Here is a 27,180-nt window from a genome sequence, read left to right as displayed (position 1 = left end):
TTCTCTCTGTGTGTTATCATGTTTGTCGCTCGCATTTTCTACTCTTTTTTTCCTTACAATGTTTCTCTTACTTTCTATCTCCTTTTTTATGTATTTTCCCTTTCTATTACGAAAAATTCTCTCCTATCTCTTTCTTTCTCTGCCCTGCGTCTTTTCCTACCCCTCTCCCTTTCTCTCTTTCTCGGGCCTTCTGATTACGTAGTGGTAACGTCGTCGCCTTGTAATAAAACTGCCCTGGGTTCGATACCCGGTGTAGGAACATAGTGCTTCGGATACCACTTTAAACTGCAGGTCTAAAGTTCTAATCACCAACCCTGAGACCTTCTGTAAACAGAACCACGTGCATGCAGAAAACATTGCAAACTCATAGAAGTAAAATAATCCACACGAAAATCCAGCGTTGTTACAGGATTCATTACGTAAGGTAAAACAACGGCTAATTTGCAGTATGGGATACGCTGCCGCAAATGACGTCTCACTTTAAACCCAATGCTCTTTCTTTTTTTTACTTATTGCTTCACCTTTATGGTTAACTCTTTGCACCAGTAATCATTTGGCTCCTTTCTTGCATGCGAATTGAATATATTTTACTTGCATTTGTTTTAGACAAAATGATATACCATGGTAATGTATATTTCTAAGGTTTGATATAGATAGGAGTGTATTTGAAATTTGTTTGTAGATTTTATATAAATTGTATCTTATGTAAATAAAATATACAATGATAGACAGCCATATGCAATGCTGTAAGTCCAATAAATATATTGATGATGATGAAAACAAGACAAAGAAAGTTCGTAAATTTATTGCGGTTGGAACTTTGACAAGCATCCTATTAACGATTTTTGTTCCGCCAAATATAGTGCACTTCGTAAAATAACTTGGTGACATGGCAAGGCAAGATAAGTGAGAACATTTTGTAGTAATATGCATTGTAAATTTCAATGAGCTTAGAGATTTGTGTACATAATGATATTTTATAACACTGGATATTTTCTAAAAATAATCATGTCAACAGCAAGGAAGTAGTGCCACTTTCAACATGGCGAGTTCTATGTCTAAAGTCTCCGTGTTCAGTGATACATCGAATCGGTGAGACGGTTTGTTTACAGAAGGTCTCAGGGTTGGTGATTTACACTTTAGTCATGATTAGCCTGTCTGTGCAAACAAACAAGCAAATTGTTTGCCAAAACTGCTGTGAACATTACAGAGAAAACAACAACTGAACTTTCTTAAAACCTTTGCAGAAATATCCGTTGCCACCATAAGGCACAAAGTCATTCTAGTTTGCGCGGTTTAAACCAAAGATTTTCCGTCTCCATGCTCAGCCATCAGTTTCAGCCAGGCAGCGCTCAACCACTTCAGCCGACCGTCACGGAACATCCCTCTTCAGCCATGGTTCAACCACCCCCAAACCATCCACGCTGTCTTCCGAGGGAAAGAAGCTGCGTCGGCTGCTTTGCATCGCTGAACGTCCCGTTTTTTCATCCAACCCCTTCTTAATTAATCTAAGGAATTTACGCTGCTCCGTATTCGCCTCCCTAGCTCCGGAAGACACCAACGTGACCGCTTCTTTTCTATCCTTCCGCGATTTTCAAGTTTCTTTTCCTGACGCGATAAGAAACATCCTGTGCTAAGAAAAGAGGAACTAGTCCTCCTGAATATACAGGGTGCACCGTAAAGGTTGGTTGACATCGATTTACCAAGCTCAGCTTGGCCTGAAGAGATTCATCAGCATTGTAGCCGTTTCTAGTTTCTAAAATAGATAAATCGAGAAAAAATAATGTTTCTATTTCAGAATTATATTAGACATTTTACCCGAAAATTTATTTCTACTTTTTTGTTACGGCGGATCCTGTTTGTCATATTGCTGTCATTTTGTTCATCCAAAATGTTAAATATCCCATTGTCTCAGTACCTGGTATTTATTTCAGCACACGAAATTATATCCTTGTATCTGTTATATTTGTTTCTTATAAGTCGATATGTATCGAATATTTCGATTGTTGACATTAACCGATAAATTGACGGACAAATTGAGGATAACTTCAGGAATTTATTCATTCCTTTATATATCTTTCGGTTTGTCAAATTACAATGTTGTAACTTTAGTCATTTATGAGATATCGAAGGTTTGACATTTATCGATTGTTTGCCATAGGCAGACTGACAATCGGATGGCGTAGTTGTTAGGTTAGCTAGCTCTATATACAAAGCATTCCCTGACATTCGCTACGAGACTCGGCGGCAAGCGGGCCGGCGCCAGAGCTTGTCTTTCCCGGTGAACGGGTCCGCGACAGTGGCACGCTACAGTCTGTTTTTTTCGCCCTCCCTGCCTTCGCTCTCTTTCCCTTTTTGTTGACATTGCAGACTGACGCCAGTATGATCCTCCCTAGGAAGTTGTGTTGTGTCGTGTCCGTGTGTTGAAGATTGTGGCTTAATATGGCACCACAAAAGTTTACATTACAACAAAGGATTTATCTTGTCGAGTGTTACTTCGGAAAGAGGAATTGTGGAGAAGTGCGACGACGTTTTCCAACGAAATTTCCTAGCGTTCCCGTTTCACATAGGACCAATATATTAAACCTCGTAAAACGTTTAGAGTAACAAGGTCAGTTCCGAATAAAAGTGGAAAGAAAAATGGGGAAATAAAGTATACAAAGACAATCCGCACACCATCCGTGAGTTAAGAGAGAGTATTGTAGGAGAAATCGGGAGAATTTTGCTTCGGAGATGTCAGGAATGGGTTGCAGCAGAGGGGCATCATTTTCAACACCTTCTGTAGTCAAGGTTAGTATACAATATGAAAACTGTAATTTTAATAGCAGACTCTAGCGACTGTCGCTGGCCCGTTCACCGGGAAAGACAAGCGCTGATGCCGTCCCGCTTGCCGCCGAGTCTCGTAGCAAATGTCAGGGAATGCTCTGTAGATGTTTCAGTGCTCTAAATTTAATGTTTTCTTTCATCTTTAGTAGTTTCTGAAGAATTGATATGTAGCAATTTGTTTGAATTGTTGTCTAGAACATTGTGATGGAAGGTTAAATCGATAATACGAGAACATCATATGTAGTTAGTATTCGGACGATTTTCAGCTTGCCGAATTTCATCGTTAAAGCCCTAATGGTTTCGGAAATACTACAACGCTATAAACTTATAGATCGTTGACCTGCCGATTATTTCGCACTCATAGACTTCATCACAGTTGCCAGTTTCCAAGATGCAATTACGGGAGTGGTTTGCACATCGCGCTACAACGCCAGGTGTCCCGGCTTCGAATCTCGGTCTGTACATGGAAGTGAGATGATAGTATGAATTCTATTAAAGGACTTGCACAAGGGACACCTAACCTCAGGTTAGGACTCGAACCAAGGAATTTTCGTGGCGAGTTCGAGTCGGTCAAGGAAATTTTTCCATGTTAAAGAACATTAACATCAGCTCGGAACATACCTATTATTAAGTCCAAAACATTAACCCATCCTGATTAGGAAAAAGAACCAGATAGACATATCATTTTCATAAATCGAGGATTCGTACCTTGATCCTTAACCGATATTTAGTACGTTTCGGCGTCTTACACATCGGAACGACCCAGAGGAAGCAATTCCAAAGATGAAGTGGTCAATAAAGTCCTCCAAGGGCTTGCAGAATCGACGTGAACGCTTATTGCGACCTTCTCCCCAAGCAAAGAATCGCCGATGCGTTTCTGCGACGTAAGATTCGCCAGAAGCTGAGCTTCCGTAAGAACCTACTTGCTTCGAGAACCCCGTGACTTAGGTGATTCATAAATTCTTGGCTGTTTCCTAACACTGGCGGCGCTCCAATCGCTCTATTGTCTTTTCCGTAATTTTCTCTCTGTTCTACAGCACTTAGAACAGGGTACGAAAATATGGCCAGGAAACCATCGATTTTAGTTTGTCAATGTGGTGAGATTAATTGTGTCGTTACCCTAATTCTCTTCAGGGAAGATCCTCGTGTAGTCACTGAATGTCCCTTGCAAATCTATATACGAGGGGAAATCACTAAATAGGTCATACACTGGGATAGCTGAAAATATTATTGACTAGTTTCAAAAAGTGTCATTAGGTGGCAGCACAATCTGATAACTCCTGATGCTCTTGAACTGGAAGAACTATTATCAATACAAATAATATTGCAGTATTTAATATTAAACGTTATATTTAAAGAAAATATAGTGTAAGCACATGAAATCTTACGACTTTCATCACCTTTTTGGTACATTTTGATTTTTGTTACCATATTTAGATAAATAATAAACATTATGAAGAAAAATAACATCCACATTGTACTTTCCAGTTTGAAGATTTGGGAGATTAACTGAGTCGTTATCGTAATTTTCTTCAGGGAAGAAGCTTGTCATTGAATGTCCCTGCAAAACTATGTACGAGGGGGTGTCACTAAGTATTTATTTATTTATTAAACACTACAGGCAAATGCCCTGTTACAGTGCTTTGAGGTTAAGTTCAATTACATGTTGACAAAGCAAAAGTAATAAAGAATTGGAAAGGGAAAACAAAGACAACGAGAAAAGAAACTATAAAAAGGATTCGTTACATAACAACAATATATAATACAAGGGTAGTATATCATAAAGTATACAATATACTTTGTTACAGTGCTTTTATACAGGGTTTACATAATGTGATTGCTTTTAGGTCTAAATAGATCAATGTCAGGAGTATTATTAGAGACTGTATTGTACAACATGCACATACGCCTCATGGAATCCGTTTCAGCCATCCTGGTTCTAGCGTATGAAATTTTGAAGAGGTAATTTCTGGGTCTTACTTTTGAGTATGGAACATATATGTTTATTTTTGCGAGAAGTGCGGAGGAGTCTGTTTTTTTCATTGACAAGTTTCGAAAGGAAGGTTCACTGGTGCATCTGTCTTCTTTTCTCAAGGGACGGGACACTCAGCATGTTGCGTAAGATGTCACCCGAAGTGAATTTTGGATAAATGTCATCTAATTTATATACTAAATATCTTGAGAATTTATTTTGGAGTTTCTCTATATTTTCGATTTCCTTTTTAAATAACGGGTCCCAAACGACTGAGTCATATTCAAGTTTAGATCTGACAAACGTATAGTAAAGTATTAAAAAGGTTTATTTTTCTTAAACTGGCTACCCATGTCACAAACTATGTGAGATAGTTGAAAATAGCAGTGACTAGTTTCTAAAGGTGTCGTTAGCAGGCAGAACAATCTAACTTGACGATATTCAGTTAGCAGTCGCTATATACAGGGTGTTTCTAAAGGTCGTTTACAACGCTTGGGAGGTGATTCCTCTCACGAAAACAAGCGAAAAGTGTGAGTTCCATTTTTACGACTGAGGCTTCGTTTCCAAAACAGGAGCCAAGGCACTGGCTCATCCCTACCAATGAACCTATTACGATACACGTCATGCAGTAAATGTCGTACATTCCGATCGAAATGAGCTGGTGCCAGGATGTTCTGCGACCGCTGTTAACACATCTTCTGCAAACTGATGTGTGCGTACACTTCGGGGTCTTCCAACTTCGTGCCGCGGTTTCACGCAGTCGACTGTCCACTACCTGAAAGAAGGCATGAGACGGCAAACGTCTATGTGGAAAGCGTTCTCCATAAAGACGCCTTGCCTCACGGCTATTACCACGTGCTTCACCATACATGAGATGTATGTCTGCTAGCTGCTGGGTGGTATACGCAGCCATCTGTGTAATAAGGAGCTGGAACTGCAAAGTATCGTTCGTGTTTAACACTGGCACACTGCACAAATTGGCCGTATCACCGTACGAACACCACAGACCAATTGTTGCGATACTTCATTTGCCCACTCCACCACGTCAACTTCTTTCAATACAACATACTAGTACTCTTCAATGCGTATGACAACCTAGAGCGAACAGCTGATCATATCCCAGAACCTGCAACACGACTGGGACGACTGCCGGAGAGAACCAACTCCTCTCGCGGGTACAGCAGTCATGAACGTCAAACGTAGACTACGAGAGCCAGACTTGCCTGCGCAGCGCTTCCAAAACTGGTCTCCTTTACGTCACAGTGATCGCGTGCGAAGACTCTTGGTATTGCTCCCCACCCCCTTTGTGTGGTGAAAGTGACATCTTCAGTTGGTGTACAGTGACACGCACTGTCTGTGCGTAAGACATTGTAGCATTTGTTGTTTGATTGATTGATTGATTTATTTATTTTACTTCGCGTTTTGTGCCTCTTTGCTAATTTGCGAAGATGGGGATGAGTGATGAAATGATGAAATTGATGAATGGACGTTCACAAACAACCAAGCCCGACCGGGATTCGAACCCGGGACCCTTGGCGTCGCAGCGCGATGTGCTAACCACTCGGCCACAGGGTCGGGCTTGTTGTTTGTTGTGTGTGTGTGGGGGGGAGGGGATATTACGTAGTTGTCGCGTGTAAAAATACACGTTGTCGCAATCATCTGATACTGTGTTTTTCTTTCCCTCCTCCTGGTGGAGTAATGTGTCTCTCGTTTGCCACATCACATGATCCGTTTATTCCTCGCGTGTAACTGAGGTATGCAACCGTGCTCAACTTTTCGGATTTTGTGTTCCGTGCTCATGTTTTGATGTTTGAGGTTGGGATGTGTTGTCTTTAACGCATTTCTCATTGTCACGGTCCCTCTTGCTGTGTTACATATCCTTTCCATGAATTGTTCTTGCTGGAAATCCCCAATTCCTTTGAGGACTCCATCGCGCATGCGTGCAGTGAACTTTTCATAGTGACTTCCGGACTGAGCACATACGATTCCTTTATGATTCCCTTTGAACCGCCTCTCTATCTGTGATGTATTCGTCCCAGTTAGGTGTGACGTTCACTTTGTCACCTTTTGCGAGGCTCCTATCTCGGAAACGAAGCGTCAGTCGTAAAAATGGAACTCACACTTTTCGCTTGTTTTCGTGAGAGGAATCACCTCCCAAGCGTTGTAAACGACCTTTAGAAACACCCTGTATAATAGCAGAAGCACGCATGAGCAGCTCAGTTTGAAAATGGCAACCGTGTTCGAGGATTGTACGTTAGGAGAGCAGTACGCTGTGGGCAAAAGGATTTCCTGCAAAGAATATTCACAAGGAAATCTGTTTACGGTGAGAAGTGTTTGTTGCTCAAAGCTGGGTAGACATATTCTCGGAAGCACGGTCAAACTTTTCGCGGATGATGTGAACGTAAGTTGCGACTGTGGTTGGGCAGCAGGCCAAAGACTTTTATGCAGCATGTTTAGGGGCCACTGATAAAGCGATGTGATAGGTGTATCAAGTCAGTGTCTAACTTAGTATTTGTAAAGTAACGTTTGTGACCTACTTACTGGCTTACCCTCGTATAACCCTTGGACATCCTGTAAGCTTTCATCAATATCTAAAGAAACGCTGACACTAACAAAATCTAAAATGAGCAGGCACACACGGAATACATAGCTTGAAACAGATAAAGTTTGTAGCTCAGACCAAATGTTTAAGTGCATCATCGAGGAAAGTACATAAAAAAAGCATAAATTTATGGAATAAAGCATGATATAGCCCAGTAAAGTATGGAAAACAGCACGATAATAGTAGATACTACAATTCAAATACTTGCATACAAAATTCAATAATTCGATAACATTAACAACCATAATATTTTTAATATAGGCAAAAAATTTTTATATTTGCAACGGTAAAAATTATATAGACAATTACCATCGTTAAGGAATTATTAAAGAACACTAAAATTCGCAAGAACTGTGTATCTTTACGGCCGATAAGGCAAGTAAGATAAAAGGTTAATTAACGTCTCCAGAAATTTTGTTGGGGGGGGGGGTGGATTGATAAATCTTGAATAGTAGAATTAATAACTATAATTATTATATGATTATTATAAACTAAAACAATGAATACATTTATTCAAAACTGCATTTTTATTATTAGGGCTCGTAGGTTAAGGAAAAATCATTTTTTCCCCCCTAGTGTCCGAAGACGAGACCCAACATAATATATGTTCATTTTGAGTCATTGTAGGGCAGAAGGAGGTGGGTTTTATTTGTCCTTTTTTACCTTTTTCGGCGTTTTTTGTCTTATTGGTCCTTTTTTAGCCTTTTTTAGGTCTTAACTGCTTTTTTTTTTGCAACTTCACCTTCTTTCGACACCGTTTTTACTGCCCATTCTTAATTCGAATCATCATCAGTTCATCACCTCTTAAACATCCTTTCTGTAGTAAAGGAATAAAAAAAGGGAGAAATAAATATATTTGAACCGATCACTGAAACGAAGCAGGTACGGTACAAGATCCTTTAACTTTAACTTGTCTGGAAGGTGGCGCTGTAAGTGGCAACTTTCTCTTGTTTTGAAGCTTTCAGCACGGTGTATACGACCAGACAGCACACGCCTGCAAAGATCTGAAGGTGCCGCGCAGAGAGAGGGGATGGGAAGGTTAAAACTCAAATTTTTAATTAATTTGGATCACATTTATACGTCATTTTTTCCTGTGTTTAGGTCCTTTTTTTTATATTTTTAAGTCTTTTTATAGGTCTTTTTTTTCGCAATTTATAAGTCTTCAACTTCCGTCCCCTAATTATTATCATCATCTTTAGGGAGGCTTTTCTACTCAACCCATCAGGTGGGAGAATATCCTGAACAACTGCTTTTCTTGTCTTTTAACATTTCATGCAGTTAGTGTACTGAAATGCATAATTATTCAATTCTAAGCGTTAGGGGAAAATTTAGTCATGAAGTTACATTGTTTGACCTATCCCATAAATGTTTTTTTTTCCTTCGGAAATTTAAAAACTGTGGAAGAATTTATGGTGGATTAAGAAGACAACCTGTTATTTTACACTGGATTCTTGATCTAGCGCAGTTTTTTACTTTATTTATTCTGTTCGATTATTAAACCGAACTTTATTAGTGTTATAAACACACAGTCCCGATAATCTCTAAAACAAGCAAACGAAAACAAGACATATGTGCAAGTAGGGACTCGAGAGGGTTTGACCAACGATCTTGAGTGCATGGAGGAGAAAACGCGCAGTGCTTTGCTTCGCCCACTCCATTTCTCCCCTTCTCTATGGCTATGCTTGACCTTGCTCCATAGATTCCTGAGAAAAGAGTGTAGACCATCGTTTCTCAACCTATGGCGCGCGACCCACTGTTGGGTCCCGTGGGAGCGTTTGGTGGGTCTCGAAGTCCGGCTCGAAAATTTCGTTACTGTGTCTTAAGGGCCTACTACATTTAAATTACTAAGACATATTGTTTTAATAATTTAAATTAAACCCAGGAGCGTATATTCTAGGCTAGCTAAGCTATCTGCGAAGCCTGAAGTCTAGAGAATAAAATACAGGAGACAAATCGATCATAAATTTAAATAATATTATTGATATCAGAGAGATGATGATGCTGATTCTGGAGTTGGCAACCTGATTTCCTATGAGTTGGCAACCTGATTTCCTATGAGTTGGCAACCTTATTTCTTATGAGTTGGCAACCTGATTACCTATGAGTTGGCAACCTGATTACCTATAGTTAGCAACCTGATTTGCTATGAGTTGGGAACCTGATTTGCTATGAGTTGGCAACCTGATTTCTTAGGAGTTGGCAACCTGATTTCTTAGGAGTTCGTAAATTTATTTCAATTCATAGCCTAGGACCACGTGACATAGCGAGATAGCCCAGATATTGGACTCGGTATACGCCACTGATTCAACCCCTCTTGTACGTAGTCTAAACTCTACATTTCTGTTATTTGCGCTCTACCATTTTACCGGCATCTCTCTGATGTTTAACTCAAGAGAATCGGACTTGACGGGCACTCAGATTTCCGACTTAAGTTAAACCACCATTGAACCAAACATACCCCAGCTTATGCCGAAAAGGCAACCCGAACCGTCACATTAGTTCGGTGAGGGGAAACATGTTTTCAATTTTCGCGTGTGTGTTTAGTTAGATGTTAGACTAAATTAGTCTTTAAAATCGCATATTTTCTTTTCTAGAATGAAGTATGTATAATTTGTTTAAGCAAGTGTAAAGGAGGTCTTCTTAAAAGTTCTCGATGTTAGCAAAAATATGATTATAAACTGGGTACACACCCCTATAAGTAATTCTGCCAGTGCCCATGCTTATGGATCCCATGAAGTGTAATATCTTCCAGGTGAGTCCCGGACTGAAAAAGGAGAATAACTGGTATAGACATAATTTACCCTCTAAACTTAAAATTTCGCCAAATCGAACTTCTAAGACTGTTGTTACTGCTAGTGATGCCTGATCTACTCTTATTCAATAGTGCTTTTGTACGGTATGATAGAATCGTAATTGAATATCGTTAAACGAATATAAACACTCGTGAATTACGTTAACTCTAGTGAACATACGAGGTGTGGCTAGAAAAATACCGGATTGTTGTTGCTGTCGACAAACGACAAGCGCGTCAAGGTCAAGCGGTGCATGAGTGTATAGCGTGATATCCTGCCTATCGACTGTGTGATTGCCCAGGGTGCGCGGCGCTCAGTTCCGCTGTAGCTTGTGGACGAAGTGAACCGTACATCTGCGCTCCGTCGGTAAAAATGTTAAGTGTGAAAGTGGAACAGCATATCAATTTGAAGTTTCTCATGAAACTCTGAAAATCCGCCACAGAAACTTATAGGTTGTTGAAGGAAGTATACGGAGATGAGTGTTTATCACGCACGCAAGTGTTTGAGTGGTCTCAAAGGTTTAAAGAAAGACGAGAAGTGATCGCGGACGACTCGCGTCCTGGACGACCTTGCACGTCAAAAACGGAATCAAACATTGCAAATGTCGCTGAATTGATTCGAAAAGATCGTCGCTTGAGTATTCGAGCTATTGCAAAATAACCAACATTATTACATTACGGTGCTGACGACCCTTCGTGAGCGAGTAAGAAGGCTACGACCTGATTTGTGGAAAAGCAAGTCATGTTTTCTTCATCAGCACAATGCTCCTGCCGCACGGCATTGTCAGTCAAGGCTTTTTTTGGCCAAGCATGCGATTCCAGTTTTAAAACAGCTACCCTATTCGCCGGATCTTGCTCCGTGCGACTTTCTTTTTATTCCCAAAGGTCAAATCAGCACTGAAAGGAACCAGATTTACGACCGTAGAATGTGTGGAAACAAAAGCGACGGAGATCATGAACATGGTTGCAGAAAATGATTTCCAGCACTGCTTCCAGCAATGGAAGATTCGTATGGAGCAGTGTATCGATAGTCCAGGGGAGTACTTTGAAGGGGATAATGTTCGTATAACCAATAAAAGATTTTGTAACAACGGTTAGGTTTTTTCTAGCCACACCTCGTATTCTAGGAGACCCGGGGAATATTTTCATGATTTTCTAGAATTCATGGAAGTTACAGAAACTTTCTGACAAGTTTGTCATGTTCCAACACGCTTTGGACGCGAAGGTAGGGGTGTTTGGGACAGTTTGTGGAGTCCTTTTAACTGGACGTTGAATACGTGGTGGAATTTAAGCTGGACATGTGCTCGAGTGTAGCTTTAATTCCTTCAGAAACAAGTTGGAGCTGGGTTACGGCGTCATGTCACCCTCATGTCTACTGTCACATTTTCATAAACTCTGTTAATAAATTCCATTCATCTCGTATTTTTGGTATGAATGTACACCCACCCTCAATAAAATGAGACACCTCGATATTGAAATACTATACCTGCCGCAAAATTAGTTTGGTATTGAGAACTGAAGGAACGCGTCATGGTGTTGCCATATCGTGCGGTACGGTACGCAGTGCAGCCGTCTGACAGTGTGTCGAGGAAAACGTGTTATGAAAAGGAACAACAATGATGAATGTGATATTGTTTTCTCTCTTCATTTCCATCTCCCTTACAACGAACGAATTAACGAAACGAGCATTGTTTACAGGTTACCTTTTCAATCCATTCTGGAAATATTGAATATATATACACTTGCAATAAACATTTCTTTGATGTTTTCCCACCTTGAAAAAGTCTCGAACCTTTCAAGGAAACAAGCAGTTTCCGAACAGTGGGATGATCTTTGCACCTATAATAAGAGTAAATATGGCGACGAATAGCTTCTTGCTGAAAGGTATCTAAATTTGTCACGTGTTTACTGATATTCCTCTTCTTTCCTGGGGTTTCCAATTGTCAAGCCTTGCATTGATTTATTTCCACCACATTATATTTTTCTTTCCCTAGTTTAACAACAGTCTTCTTAGACACGCCGACAGCAGCCGCAGTCCTGTCCAGGACTTTATTTACAGAAATGATTGGACCCCCATTGTTTTCCTCTTGCTCAAAATATTTGCGCACAGAACAAACGATCTCCCGCGTTTTGCCTTTGAGAGGAATTCTTTTATCGAAAGCTTTCTTTCTTTTAGTGCATGGCCTCTTTGGTACATTGTCATCCCGAGTATTGTCTCCTGTGTTTGACATTCTTCACACAAGCAGAACACAGAAAATTATGTACAAAAAAATTACACACTAAAACAACACACTATATACAACAAACAATACCCTAAATTCAATAAACACTACACAAACGGACCGTTAAAATATCACAGCAACACAATGCAACGCAACAAACAAACAACACGTCCTCTCCGAACAACTTAAATACTGATCGCAGGAACAATCACCCGATAAGCGGCAACACCGTGATAAATGTTTTCTGTTCCTAGGTAACCAGGGCTTGTGTGAAGCACTGGGAATATTTTGATTGGCTCGCATGCCAGCAAACCACCCTCCCGCAGTGACGTAGACCCGGTTCCTCCACGTGCTTCACAAGCGTCAATACCAAACTAATTTTGCGGCAGGTACAGCTTCTCTGCAAAGCGTTATGTGTGTTGCCTAACTCTAAGGTGTTGGTAGAAGTTGCCATTGAAAATTTGCTTTTAAAATACACTTATCGCAACACACATAACGCCATGCAGCGAAGCGAGTATTTAAGTATATAGGTGTCCCATTTGTATTGCCGGTGAGTGTACTAAATAGAGAATGTCTCCAATTTCTTTCCTTCTTCTTATACTTACTAAATATACAGTCCTGATAACGCATCTGGAGTTAAGATTTGGGGTGACGTGTAAAATTGTACACTTACGTCTATATATGTTGCAAAATTACGTTTTTCAATACCGCGATCATTCTTCATACAGAAACATAGGAACCATGTTTGATGATATGAACAAGTGACGTTCGGCATTCGTTGCGCTGTCTACAGCGTTGCCACACTCTTGCTTCGTTACTTGCAGAGCATTAATTGTTGCTTCGTTGCCGGAATGCTGGAGCATGTGGAATGCAGACTTTGATTACAGTTTGGCAACGGTGCTCGAGCGTTGTTCTAGAAAAATGGCGTGTTGCGTAGTGAGGAAGCCAGTACTACAAAACATATTTTGTCACAAGATGTGCCCATTGGCAAAACATTTAACTGATATCGCCACGAACCACTTCCGGTAAGGTTAGGGTAAGAAATTATCTTGAATTTCATTAATGTTTGGTATATTAACTAATTTTGGCCTTCTAATCAGTACATTATGCACCGGTAGCCCCACAAACAATTCACGGATAGCCCCACGAACCATTTTCGGTAAGGTTAGGTTAGGTTAGGCAAGCTTAGTTAAAATTTTGTTCGTAAAGAAAATGCGATACAGCTCTAAAAAAAATCCACTTATATCGTTTCTTTTCGCGATTTTCAGACGTGACCCCTGCATTTTAACAACAGATTCGCGAATAGAAGGCCAAATTTAGTTAGTATACCAAATATTAACGAAATTGGAGACATTCTCTAAATTGTAAATTCGCTCCGTATTTTTTTTTTTTTTTTTTTACAAGTATCAGCAGTCAGACAGTGCAATGAGGGTTCAAAATTAGTCGACATCATGTGACTTTTGAAATTTTATGCACAAACCTTAATCATTACAATAACGTTTCCCTGAAATGTGTATCTGTGTGTGTTTATATATACACACACAGTGCCTTTCTCGGTGGAGTCGCCCGCTGAACGGCGGTTAACACGGCGGAAAGTAAGATCGCGTTTACGGTCAAACTGTATGCAATATCCGCGTAACTGGGGCCGCTAGCTATGTAATGAAAGAAGTTCGTACAATTACATTCACAGTTATAATTAAAATGAGCACGTACTTTGTTACAAGAGGTGTTGGAAATGATGTCCTCCTGCATCCACACATTTACGGCATTTTTAAAGCAAATTTTCACTAACACGTGTCAGTTCCTCTTCCAAAATTGCTTCATTTTCCCTCCTGATATTTTCTTTCAATTCTTCTAATGTATGGTTTCTGGTTTGAAAGCTTGGTAGCTTGCCACGCAGACGTCATGAAAATGTCTGTTTCTTGCGCAAGGCGCCGGAGAGATTTTTGTTCTTACTTCAACGTTCCACCTCATTAAGCACATTCAGATTTACCCTTTGCTTCTTATCAAGAAGAGATCCTGATTATCCCAATTTGTTCACAAGAATCCGAACACTTGTCTCTGTGTGAGGCAGGAACATCCGGGAATTCTGCTGCGAAACGTATTTTAACTTCCCTAAAACAATTCGTAATGACGTAAGAGTCGTACATAAGAATGATTTGTTTCAAATTGTGCGGATAGCGTGGCATTATTAGACTGCAGAAAAGCAACAGTAATACGTGAATTAAAACAAAACAATCTACAGGGTGTCTCAAAAAGTCACTTAACACCCTCGGTACAAGGCCACTGCAGCGCGCAACATGGAAATGGTGATGACCAATCGTTATCAGGTCAAGGGGGAACCACATTGACGCCACCCGCGCGGTCGGCGGCCATCTTGATGTCCGCCATCTTAAATTCAACTTCAGAATTTTAAATTGGAAGGGGGTGATATATCAAATCAGGCTAGAATTTAACGAGAAATGCAATGGTGAAGGTTTTTTCGACGTATCTTTAACCAGTAAAAAGGTATGACTGCATTCCTGTACCAATTTGCTCCTTTTCGAGGTGTTAGAAAAATTTCTTAAATTTGTTTAGCGCATCGGTAATGCATCGAGATCAAAGTGATGTCTAGGGAGAGAAGTTCGCATGCCATTGCACACGATTTTAATCGGATACATCCACGAAGAGCTGCGCATTATGAATGGTTGTCGCGAATAATTTACAGTCTGACGCTTCCATTGAATTAAAAGTCCTTCACATCTTAACACTTCACAAACACGTGCAAACTCGACACCAGCTATCTGGATACTGAAGCACTGACGAGTCCAGTGTCAAGGTCGGCGTACAGCTGTGATTCTAAATGACCTCAGCCGTCCTCCCACTGCCCGGCGTGTTAGCCGCCGATCCACGGACGACTCGAAAAAGAAAGGCGCGCGCCCACACACTCACACTCACTCACTCTCTCACTCTCTCTCTCTCTCTCTCTCTCTCTCTCACTCACTCACTCACTCACTCACTCACTCACTCACTCACTCACTCACTCTCTCTCTCTTTCTCTGTGTGTGTGTGTGTGTGTGTGTTGGAGATAAAAGCATTTTAATATTCAAGATCCTGGGAAAAAAACAGGTCTTACATTTGGATAAGTATTGTCATCGGTAAAATATGTACCCACTTATCGATTTTTATGTATAAGTTAGGATAGAAATATATCAACAAAAGTAGTTAGAAACTGCACTAATTTGCAAGCCAATGAGGCTCTGGCGTCTGATTCACAGCCAGTACAATCCGCTGTGGTCTTCGTGTGTTGTGTTTATCCCTTCATCCATGTCATCATATCACCATTCATCCTCATCGTTGCGATTAGTCAAAAGTGGCAGAAAAGCGACATGAAATAAACAAAATCCAATAAGTATATATAACTCCCCAATCTTACCACTCACTCACTCACTCAATGTCATAAATGCTACGATTTCGACCCCCACATGAAAATTGTCCCAGAAGACAGAAAATTTTATATATCACTCACGCACTCACTTTTCAAGAATGAAACTTCCCTTTTTTGAACTCCCTAGCAACATCCTTTTCCGGGGGCAAAAAATCGTACATTTTTTTCACTGATCAATAACACACAGATGAAACAATTCCTAGTTAGAAAACGTGCTTTAAACAAGGGTGACATCTACATAAGAGATTACTTACTACTCAATACGAAAATACTTACATCATGGCTTTTTAAAAATAAAATGTTTAGAGATGTAACAATACAAATACTTTCGTGTTTGCCATGTCCGTTGTTGACTATGGAAACGGACGTTGCTACGGAACTTCAAGAAATGTTATTTTCAGCCCAAAAGCTATGTTACGTGAGTGACACTTGAATTTTCGTGTTTCAAAATAGGAGTGTCAGAATTTATGACAGAGGCAAGGTAGGAATTTGCGGAGGATGAAGGAAAGCAATTATTTTTAAATTTGTGTCGCTGTTGAGTTCGTGTGTTTAAAACATCTAATTAACTATTTTTAAACTGACAGTACTTAACTACTTTATTACTAAAATAGACAATAATATTCTGAGTATTTGCACAATATTAGAGCCCGTATACACATAACGTTACGTTCTATTTTTATTTTTTTTTAAATAAAGCGAACGTACTCACTCGTTTCCTTTCCTCCAATAATACTTGCTGACTTGTTCAATGAAGGGCTTAGTAATAAGAAGTGGTTAATTTGTATTACAAAAATATAGAACTAGTAAATTCCTACCCCAATGGTCCTCGGAACTAAAGCACAGCTAAAACGGTAACAATGGAGAATCACATTTCCTTCCTGAGAATTTACAGCTATTTACAACTTACAATAATGCCAGGAGTGGGCAATTTGTTCTCACATTTAATTCAAGCGAAAGAGATAACAACACGCTGTCTCACACTCTATTCCCATCCCTTCCTTTCAGTGACCGCCTGGAAGCGCCTTATCCAGAACAAAAGGGAAGTCCCCAGGGAGCCCTTTTTGATCCAGTGCCGACTGTGTTTAAGAACAGCCAAGAGGACGTTCTGCAGCCACATTCATCTGGTGAGTACTGTTATGTTCTTTTCTAGTGTTTTCTTCTCTTTGATGGTTACTGCATTTCCTCCCATTTGCGGTTATCTTGAGTGCCATTTTCGTATTTTAGTTTCAACGTGAACAATCATTATCTTACTTATTTTTCATCCCTCCTTCCCATTATTTCCGCTATCAATGCTCTTTCCAGTTTTTACTTCCTATCTTCCATGCCACCTTTATCTAGAGTCTTTGTTGTTTTTCGTATTTCTTTTATCTTTCATGCACATATTTTGAATTACTTCTATCTTTACTGTAATTCGTCTCTTGCTTATATTCAGTGTTATCAAATGTTCAAATTTTTATTTTTGCTTCCTATATTTTATTTTTCCTTTTTTTATCTTTCCCGATCTATTTCTACCTTCTCCTTTTCTTAGCTTAACTTTGGTGTTTCATATGTGTTCCTCTATATTTCTAGCTTCTGAGTATTTTTCATCCTTTTGGAAAAATAAATAAATATGCTGACCAAGGCAGTAATTAATTTTATTAAAAACATGAACTAAACGTAACGTTTCAACCTTCTAGCAAGGTCTTATTCAGACTCTGTATCAAGTACAAAAGTAACAAGATACAAAAACAGGTCATTATATACACAAACATTACTCCCTCCAGACTATTAGAAAGTTGTTCTGGAACTTTCTAGCAGGTGGCTTTCCCTTGTCAACTGTGTCAACTCACGCTCTTTTTCCTTCGTTTTTCTTCCTTCTCCTCTTTCTCTCTTGTCCTTTCCACTCTATCTAAAGCCTTCTTCCATTCTTTGTTTAACTTCAGTCCCCCATTCCAGTTCATTGTGTCTTCTTCCCCTTTCTTCTCTATTTCCTTGGCCTCCTTCCATTTTCTCACTAGCATTCTCTTCTCCCTTCCTATCTGCTAGTATCTTGTTACTTTTGTACTTGATACAGAGTCTGAAGAAGACCTTGCTAGAAGGTTGAAACGTTACGTTTAGTTTATGTTTTTAATAAAATTAATTACTGCCTTAGTCAGTATCATGGAAACAAGGCTTAATGGTGTTATCCTTTTGGATTTTATATATATACTAGCCGATTGTCCGGCGTTGCCCGGGTATTTATTTATCCCAATCTTCTATTAGACAGGAATATAATGAATTCTAACTATAGTGTAAAATGAACTTGGAGTTGAACGGCATTGGGAGTGTCACTATTCATCTCAGCGACCCCAAAAACTATGGATTCCACATTATTATCGGTCGTTTTACATGTCACACTCTACCCACTACCACCCCTAGGGGTGCCAGGGGTGTCTTACCCCAACAGTATTTCTTTCCAGATTGTAAGTGATATGTGTACCAAGTTTGGTTGAAATCGCCCCAGACGTTCGAGAGTTATGCCGGAACACACACACATACATACATTTATATATATATTATTGTTGTTGTTGTTTCGGTAAGACTGTCAATGTATCTTGTTTCTATAGAAAACTTCTCTTCCCTTATTTTCCTTGCTCGTTAGTTTTATTTTCTCTCTTTCCTTCCATTGTTACTTGTCTGATTCTCTTCTTCCCCTTTTCATTTCTTTTCCCCGCCTTCGATTTCCTTATTTTGTCCCAGCAACGGTTTACTTTTCCTTTTTCATGTTTTCCCTTTCACTTCAGTTTCTTTTCCCTATTTTCATCCCTTCATTTTACTTTTTCATACTTTCCAATTTCCCCCGTTCTATTTTGTTCTCTTCATTTTCCTTTTTCATATATTCCCTATCCCTCCATTCCATTTCCTTACTCTATTTTCTTGCCTGCATTTTACTTTTCCTCGTTCATATTTTCTCTTTTCCTTTTTTCTCTGTCCCGCCTCCAATTTCGTCTCTTCTTTTCCGTTTTTCATTTTTTACCTTTCCTCCCTTCTATTTCCTTTCCCTATTTTCATCCCTTAATTTTTCTTTTCCTTTTTCTTATTTTCACCTTTACCTTTCTTGTCTTGTACGTTGTAGTTAATTTTCTTTTCGGCCTCCCAGGTGGCGTACTAGTAACATGTTGGCATTGTAAGCAAGGGATCCCAGGTTCGATACACAGTGGTTCGGATCCCACTTTAAATGTACGTCCAGTCCCGATTAGCTTATCTGTGCATAAAGTGGACTAACTTAATCTTCTTTCATCTTATTACTTTCCTTTTCTTCTCTCGTCTCTTTTGTGTTCTCTTTTATGTGATCAGTTCTTTCTCATGTCTTCTCCTATCACAGCTTTTACTTTCTTTAGTGATTCAATTCTTTCCCATTAGTAAAAATGTATTTTCATGAGTTTTGTTAGAGCGGCCAAACATATTTCCTTTCCGCAGAGTAAACAGAAGACAAGGGGTCAGAAAATTACACCTCCTGGCAGAATCCGCACAGACACAAACCGGGTTTCAAGTCTCAAGGGAACCGCAGAGAGCATTTCAGGCCGGTGTAAATTGACACCTGGACTTGTGAGCCTCTTTATAAATTAGCACCACCAGGGGTCGGACGAGGACCGGCCCTCTAGCGTAACGCACAATAATTTAGCTAAATTAGATTTACTGGCGGCTCAACTGGATCCCTCCGGGGTCGCGCGATGTCACCGTGAAATCCTGAAATCTGGATTCCTTGGAGGGATCAGCGGCAAATCTCTGAGGCGTGGTTTGGTTGCTGGGCGACTTCTCAGGATTGTATCGTGGGATTTTGTACCTATATTTCGGGCCTGGAGTTGGAGCAGTCTGTTCTTGTGCCTTGATCTATCTGTGGATATCATCAGTCTGAGAGACCCATGGATTCATATTCATTAGAGCTAGTTGACTTTTTCTTAACGTTGAACATTGCTTTTAAGCAGACGTGGTATAGTATGGTCTAATTCTCGGTCCCGTCTCGAATTACAGGGAATTTCTCGGTCCAGTCCCGAGTTTCAGTGAATTTCTCGGTCCAGTCTTCGGTTTAGGGAATTTCTCGGTCCAGTCTCGAGTTTCAGGGGATTTCTCGGTCCATTCTCGTTTCAGGGTATTTCTAGGTACAGTTTCGAGTTTCAGTGGAATTTTTGGTGCAGTATTCAGTATCAGGGAATTTCTCGGTCTCGTCTTGAGTTTCAGGAGATTTCTCGGACCCGTCCTCCGAGTTTCAGGGGATTTCTCGGTCCAGTCTTGAGTTTCAGGAGATTTCTCGGTCCAGTCTCGAGTTTCAGGAGATTTCTCGGTCCAGTCTCGAGTTTCAGGGGATTTCTCGGTCCAGTCTCGAGTTTCAGGGGATTTCTCGGTCCAGTCTCGAGTTTCAGGGAATTTCTCGGTCCAATCTCGAGTTTCAGGAGATTTCTTGGTGCAGTCTCCAGTTTCAGGTGATTTCTCGGACCCGTCCTCAGAGTTTCAGGGGATTTCTCAGACCCGTCCTCCGAGTTTCAGGGGATTTCTCGGTCCAGTCTTGAGTTTCAGGAGATTTCTCGGTCCAGTCTCGAGTTTCAGGGGATTTCTCTGTCCAGTCTCGAGTTTCAGGGGATTTATCGGTCCAGTCTCGAGTTTCAGGGGATTTCTTGGTGCAGTCTCCAGTTTCAGGTGATTTCCCGGTCTTGTCTAAAGTTTCAGGGGATTTCTCGGACCTGTCCTCAGAGTTTCAGGGGATTTCTCGGACCCGTCCTCAGAGTTTCAGGGGATTTCTCGGACCCGTCCTCAGAGTTTCAGGGGATTTCTCGGACCCGTCCTCAGAGTTTCAGGGGATTTCTCGGACCCGTCCTCAGAGTTTCAGGGGATTTCTCGGACCCGTCCTCAGAGTTTCAGGGGATTTCTCGGACCGCCTTCAGAGTTTCAGGGGATTTCTCGGACCCGTCCTCAGAGTTTCAGGGGATTTCTCGGACCCGTCCTCAGAGTTTCAGGGGATTTCTCGGACCCGTCCTTAGAGTTTGAGGGGATTTCTCGGACCCGTGCTTAGAGTTTCAGGGGATTTCTCGGACCCGTCCTCAGAGTTTCAGGGGATTTCTCGGACCCGTTCTTAGAGTTTCAGGGGATTTTTCGGACCCGTCCTCAGAGTTGTAGGAGATTTCTCGGACACGTCCTCCCGAGTTTCAGGGAATTTCTCGGTTCTCTCCAGTTTCAGGGGATTTCTTGGTGCAGTCCCCAGTTTCAGGGGATTTCTCTGTCTCGTCTCGAGTTTCAGGGGATTTCTCGGTCTCGTCTCGAGTTTCAGGGGATTTCTCAGACCCGTTCTCTGAGTTTCAGACGATTTCCCGATTTCACATACATCTACACAATACATAACCCCGAGAGGACTGTACTGATTGTGGATAAAAGCATCAGTGTCTCGTTTACCTGAAGAAAAATCGAAAAGCTCGTTCTTCCCACACTGGAAATCTTGGAGAAAAGCAAGGTTTTATTTGAAGCAATTCCATCCAATGAATTTCTCTTTGTCAGGTTACGACATCAACGAAGAAAACAGCTTACATTTTCCTGTACTTTTTCAAAAAAAGAACCTCTCTTAGGTGAGGAAAACAAAGGCCTTTTCCATGTTCAAGAAAAAGGAAAAAAGCTTCCAACGTTTGTCAACAGAGTCCGCCTCTGTTTGTTCTCCTATTGCAAAAGGAGAGAAAGGTTATTTCTCCCGAGTAAAGCTTCTCTTTTTAGTTGGAAAAAGTTGGAGAAGTGTTTTTCTTAAAGAAGCAAGTTGGAGCTGGGATTAATGCACGAGATGCATAAATTGCGATATTAACTCTAGAGATTCTCGCGAGATGTCACAAATACTAAAAATATTACATACGTGCACTGGCGTAAGAAAAGAGGGACTGATGATAATCACAGGCGCAGTGATTATTCAGTTAGTGGGTGACGTGTGGTGAGCACGACGAACCCTCTGCCGTTGTTGTAGGTTTCCTTCACCGGGACGCTACTCGTTCGTAGCTCCCCAATTTCCTCACGATGATGGATAGCCACCGGTCACATACACATGCCGAAATCTCAGGAGAAAAGTTGTTACGCTTCCCGTAGGAGACTCGAACCCGTTGCTGGAGCCCAAAGCCTGACGCCGTAAACCGCACGGCTATGGTGCGAGACTATTGGGCTACAGCGCAACCAAAATTTAGAGAAAATAAAAATTTTCTAACGAAGTCAGTATAAAAATCAGGAAAAACAGTGGTAAATACGACCATCCCCCTTAAAATGGGCCCGAATACCATTTTCGCCTTTCAAACTTTTTAAATTGACGGTTAAAATTGTAAAAACGAAATATTGTTTTTCTTTTTTAAGCCTTATACAGAGCATTCCCTGACATTCGCTACGAGACTCGGCAAGCGGCCCGGCATCAGGGCTTGTCTTTCCCGGTGAACGGGGTCCGCGACAGTCGCACGCTACAGTCGGTTTTTTTCGCTCTCCCTGCCTTCGCTCTCTTTCCCTTTCTGTTGACGTTGCAGACTGACGCCAGTATAATTCTTCCTCGGAAGTTGTGTCGTGTCGTGTCCGTGTGTTGAAGATTGTGGCTTAATATGGCACCATAAAAGTTTACATTACAACTAAGGATTTATCTTGTCGAGTGTTACTTCGGAAAAAGGAATTATGGAGAAGTGCGACGACGTTTTGCAACGAAATTTCCTCGTGTTCCCGTTCCACATAGGACCACTATATTAAACCTCGTAAAAAACTTTAGAGTAACAGGGTCAGTTCTGAATAAAAGTGGAAAGAAAAATGGGGAAATCTAAAAAAATAAAGTATACAAAGACAATCCGCACACCATCCGTGAGTTAGGAGAGAGTATTGTAGGAGAAATCGGGAGAATTACAGTAGACGAACTTGCACGTGTAAATGCCAATTCCCTTCGTAGATGCCAGGAATGTGTTGCAGCAGAGGGACATCATTTTCAACATCTTCTGCAGTCAAGGTTAGTACACAATATGAAAACTGTAATTTTAATAGCTGACTCTAGCGACTGTCGCTGGCCTGTTCACCGGGAAAGAGAAGCGCCGATGCCGGGCAGTTTGCCGCCGAGTCTCGTAGCGAATGTCAGGGAATGCTCTGTAGAATGCAGCTTTTAATATCCATCTTTACAATTCCAGCCGCACCCAAAAAAACGGATCCCTGCCCATTCTAGTACACCTGTATAATTAAATTACCTCACTTTTTAATTATCACTCTTGACTTGCTTAGTGACTTCCCGAAGTCCAGCTTTTAAAGGATTATGTCCAATGTTGAGTACTTCAGGGTAACTTCACATGAAGCGCATATTTACTGCAATTTTGTCTGGTTTAATTTTTGTTATGTAGCGTCGCTTTTCTGCCACTTGTGGGTAATCGCGACGACGAGGATGCGTGATATGTAGAAATTAATGAATGGAGACTAGTAGTAGAGGAACGGGATAAGGCCGGTCGCTATTTAATATTCGCAATTTTCTTGCACGGGTGTTAATTAATTTGCACGTACTTAGAACTAATTTGCACGTACTTAGAATTCATTTGCATGTACTTAGAATACTTTACATTTATGTATTTGCATGTTTATAACTTTTTATGAATATATATTTATTTATTTTATGAAAAATATGTATATAAAAGGTAATTAGAGGTACTAAACGCTATGCATATGTTTTCATATTCATTACTACAAAGTATGTAATGTATGAAACTATAATAATTAATGTTTATAGTATTGAAAATAAGAGTTTATGGTTTATGAACCGCTATGAAAGGTGTTAATGGTACGAAAGAAGACGGTCCCGGTACTCGAACCCGCGATATGTAATATTATTAATTAGTACTATGTAATAATGTATGTTATGAAAGACGATGGTTTCACACGCTAGACAGAATACTGTCTCCGAATCTCGACTTCGCTCTGATGCCAGACAGAGAGAATGAATTAATATTCCGCGCAGGTAGAGGAGAAAGGAATTTGGGGAGTGTGCGTTCAAGGTCAAATGACGTCACAACGTCAGGACAAAGAACGAACCCAATTGACCAATCAGAGAATGCGTCGGTAGATTTTCAGAACCGGTTTTTCCAAGGTTAACCAGTACGCAAGAACAGGGGAAAGCTATGCAATACTGTAGGGCAGGGGAGGGATTGATCCAGACAACAAAGGATGTCTGAGAATGCGCAGCAAGGGTCAAATCTCTGAAGCTATGCGGTTTCCGCCGCCAATTAATATTCCGCTCAGGTTTGCCTCCAAGGCACAGGACGCTTTAGCGCAGGTTTTTTTTATCTGTACTATGAAGAAGGGAGAGCTATTAGGGACGGGGCCTACAGTTTTCACCATTTGCTTTTATCACGGGGTAACGAACCTAGGACCCTTTGATTATTGATTTATTTAGTAAATGTATGTTACTGTGTGCTATTTAATATAATATTGAACTTATTTTTTACCAAACTTTGACTTTATGTCAAACATTTTCACAGCTTATCCTTATTTTTACAAAAATAACACTATTTGTACTATTCAGGCAACATTTTTTATTAAATTTTGGACTCACAAAGACATTTTTTCAACGTTTAACTTATTATTTTACAACTTTATATTAATTTTTTACCAAAATAATACTATTTATACTAATCAGGCAACATTTTTTATTAAATTTTGGACTCACAAAGACATTTTTTCAACTTTTAACTTTTTATTTTACAACTTTTTGTTAATTTTTACCAAAATAACACTATTTATACTATTCAGGCAACATTTTTTATTAAATTTTGTATTTACAAAGAGATTTTTTCAACTTTTAATTTATTATTTACAAGTTTATGCCTATTCTTTACTCAAATAACACAATTCTATCTGTTCAGGAAAGACTTTTAGTTACATTCTCGACACACAAAGTGTGTGTTCTCAACTTCTATCTGTTTATTTCACAAGTTTAGGCTTATTATTACCAAAATAACACAATTCAATCTGTTCAGGAAAGACTTTTAGTTATATTTTCGACACACAGAGTGTGTGATCTCAACTTCTATCTGTTTATTTCACAAGTTTAGGCTTATTATTACCAAAATAATACAATTCAATCTGTTCAGGAAAGACTTTTAGTCGCATTTTCGACACACAAAGTGTGTGTTCTCAACTTCTATCTGTTTATTTCACAAGTTTAGGCTTATTATTACTCAAATAACACAATTCTATCTGTTCAGGAAAGATTTTTAGTTACATTTTCGACACACAAAGTGTGTGTTCTCAACTTTTATTTGTTTATTTTACAAGTTTAGCCTAATATTTACTCAAATGACACTATTTATATTATTCAGGCACCATTTTTATTACATTTTGGACTCTCAAAGACACACACACACACACACAGAGAGAGAGAGAGAGATTTTTTCCAAGTTTACAGGATTATTTTCTAGTTTACTCAAATAACACAATTTAGATGTGTTTTGAATTATATTTTGGATGCAAAAGTATGTTTTGACAAGTTCTACCCTTTTATTTTACAAGTTTAGGCTTATTATTACTCAAATAACACAATTTAATCCAGTCAGGAAGGATTTGTTATTATATTTTGGATGCACAAAGAGAGGTTTTCAACTTTTTTATTGATTTTTTGCAGGGTATGTATTAATTTTTATTTATTTTGTTTTGTATCATATATACATTTACAAATTTTTAACTTAGAGTTTAGTATTTATTTAATTTTTTTCAAAACCACTAAAAAAAAGTACTTTTAGCTAAAATGTAAGCCACAGAATATATTATTATTATTATTATTATTATTAGGGTTTACTGATTTCCACTATGCTATTTTTGGTTCTGTATTTCTATATGTATTTATTTAGGGCAGGTTACGCCTGCCACGTAGGAAAGTTTGTTTATTTTAGAGTTTGCTGAGTATTTTGTTACTTTTATACTAGGTAAAAGTTTTCTAAATATACCAGATAGAGCTCTATATACTTTTGTTTTTGCTATTTTGGAGATGATGCGATCAGCACCACTCTCCATCTGCTTTTTATTTTATGTACCCAATATTATTTTGAGGCTTAGTGGATTCTAGAGCCTATTTATGCAGGAGAGAGGACTTGAAAATTTTGATCTCAGACAACCCACAACTATTTGTCAGAGTATTTTAAAGGATATTTTATACTTATTATGTGCCACTAGAATATCAAAGCTTGCTTAATTTTTATGTCTGTAACGCATTTATTGTATTTCTAGCTAAGGCTTACTGGATAAAGTACACGAGATGTTTAACATTTCAACTATTTGCTTTTATACGAGGGCAATTTTTTAGTGTAACGAAAATTATGATGTGTCTATGAGGTCTGAAACCCCTTTACCGAGGGTCCATATTTGGACGCTTACTACTATTGTTTTTTCCCCTTACATATAACAATTTAACAATATAATTACAATACGAAGTTAACAGACGGCTTAGGGGCCTAGTTCCACTTTCCAAACTTTTTTACTATTCTAGAAGAATTATTTAGCTTTATAACCTTTTTCAAGGTATTTTTGAAGTATTACTGGCTTTTTTGGGTGCATCAACACTTGGGTTATTTCCATTTGGTTTATTATACGAGGTTTATTTTTTACTCTAAGATCAATATATGTCTCCGAGGACTAAAATACATTTATTGAAGCTAAAAGCTTAGGCTGTAACTAGGGACTTAGCATGTATATCGACAATTTATAGGACAACACGAACCTTACAAAGGATTATAGGTGACGTAGGACCACACGCCAGAGCTTTGTTAATCTGCAAGAAGCAGTTGCAACTAATGCTATGAGGATATAATGTTAATTTTTCATTGTTTCACAAGGAGGCTATTTTTTACACAACCAATATTTGCTTTTTCAAGTAACTACATGTACCAGAAGCACACATGCCAACACTAACTAGATTTTGATTTATACTGTCTCAGGTGCTAAATGTATCAAGAACACTGATTGTACATATTTTTGAGAATCCAACTATATCAGGATTTTTCTATGTAAGTATATTTTTATTGACTGGCTTATTTAACAGATCAAACAGAAAGACGGCAAAATTCACTAAATGTAGGTGATTAAATGAAAATAACTAGATCAAGGGGTGACCAACAGTGAGCTGAATGTATATATAGAGGGTTGCGCTCTATTATTCTCACCTTCGCTGGATTGGCGAAGGAACGCACTTGTGGGCGGTAGAATCTGAACGGGCTCCATCATGGCATCGGAGACTCGAAGCAGATGTTTTGGAGGATGAACCCAAGTAGGGTCATAGGCGCTACGACCAATTTGGTCATTGCTTTTTATATGAGGAACCAATTTGGCCCACTCCCAAAATTAACTTAGATT

At 39.5% G+C, this 27,180-nt stretch overlaps 1 protein-coding gene across 1 annotated transcript in view; it reads left to right on the top strand.

Moving 5' to 3' along the window:
• Positions 1-27,180, top strand: part of nAChRbeta2 (nicotinic acetylcholine receptor beta2) — a 264,693-nt gene that overhangs the window by 110,537 nt on the left and 126,976 nt on the right. The window contains exon 9 of the mRNA XM_083140885.1: positions 16,846-16,964. Within this exon, the coding sequence (XP_082997011.1) occupies positions 16,846-16,964 (119 nt within the window). The remainder of the gene's footprint in view (positions 1-16,845; positions 16,965-27,180) is intronic.

This window comes from Lepisma saccharinum, chromosome 19 (genome assembly GCF_977018435.1).
Source record: "Lepisma saccharinum chromosome 19, izLepSacc3.1, whole genome shotgun sequence".
Lineage (NCBI taxonomy): Eukaryota > Metazoa > Arthropoda > Insecta > Zygentoma > Lepismatidae > Lepisma > Lepisma saccharinum.
The sequence above is the reverse complement of the archived record's forward strand: the minus strand, read 5'-3'. Positions and strand labels throughout refer to the sequence as shown.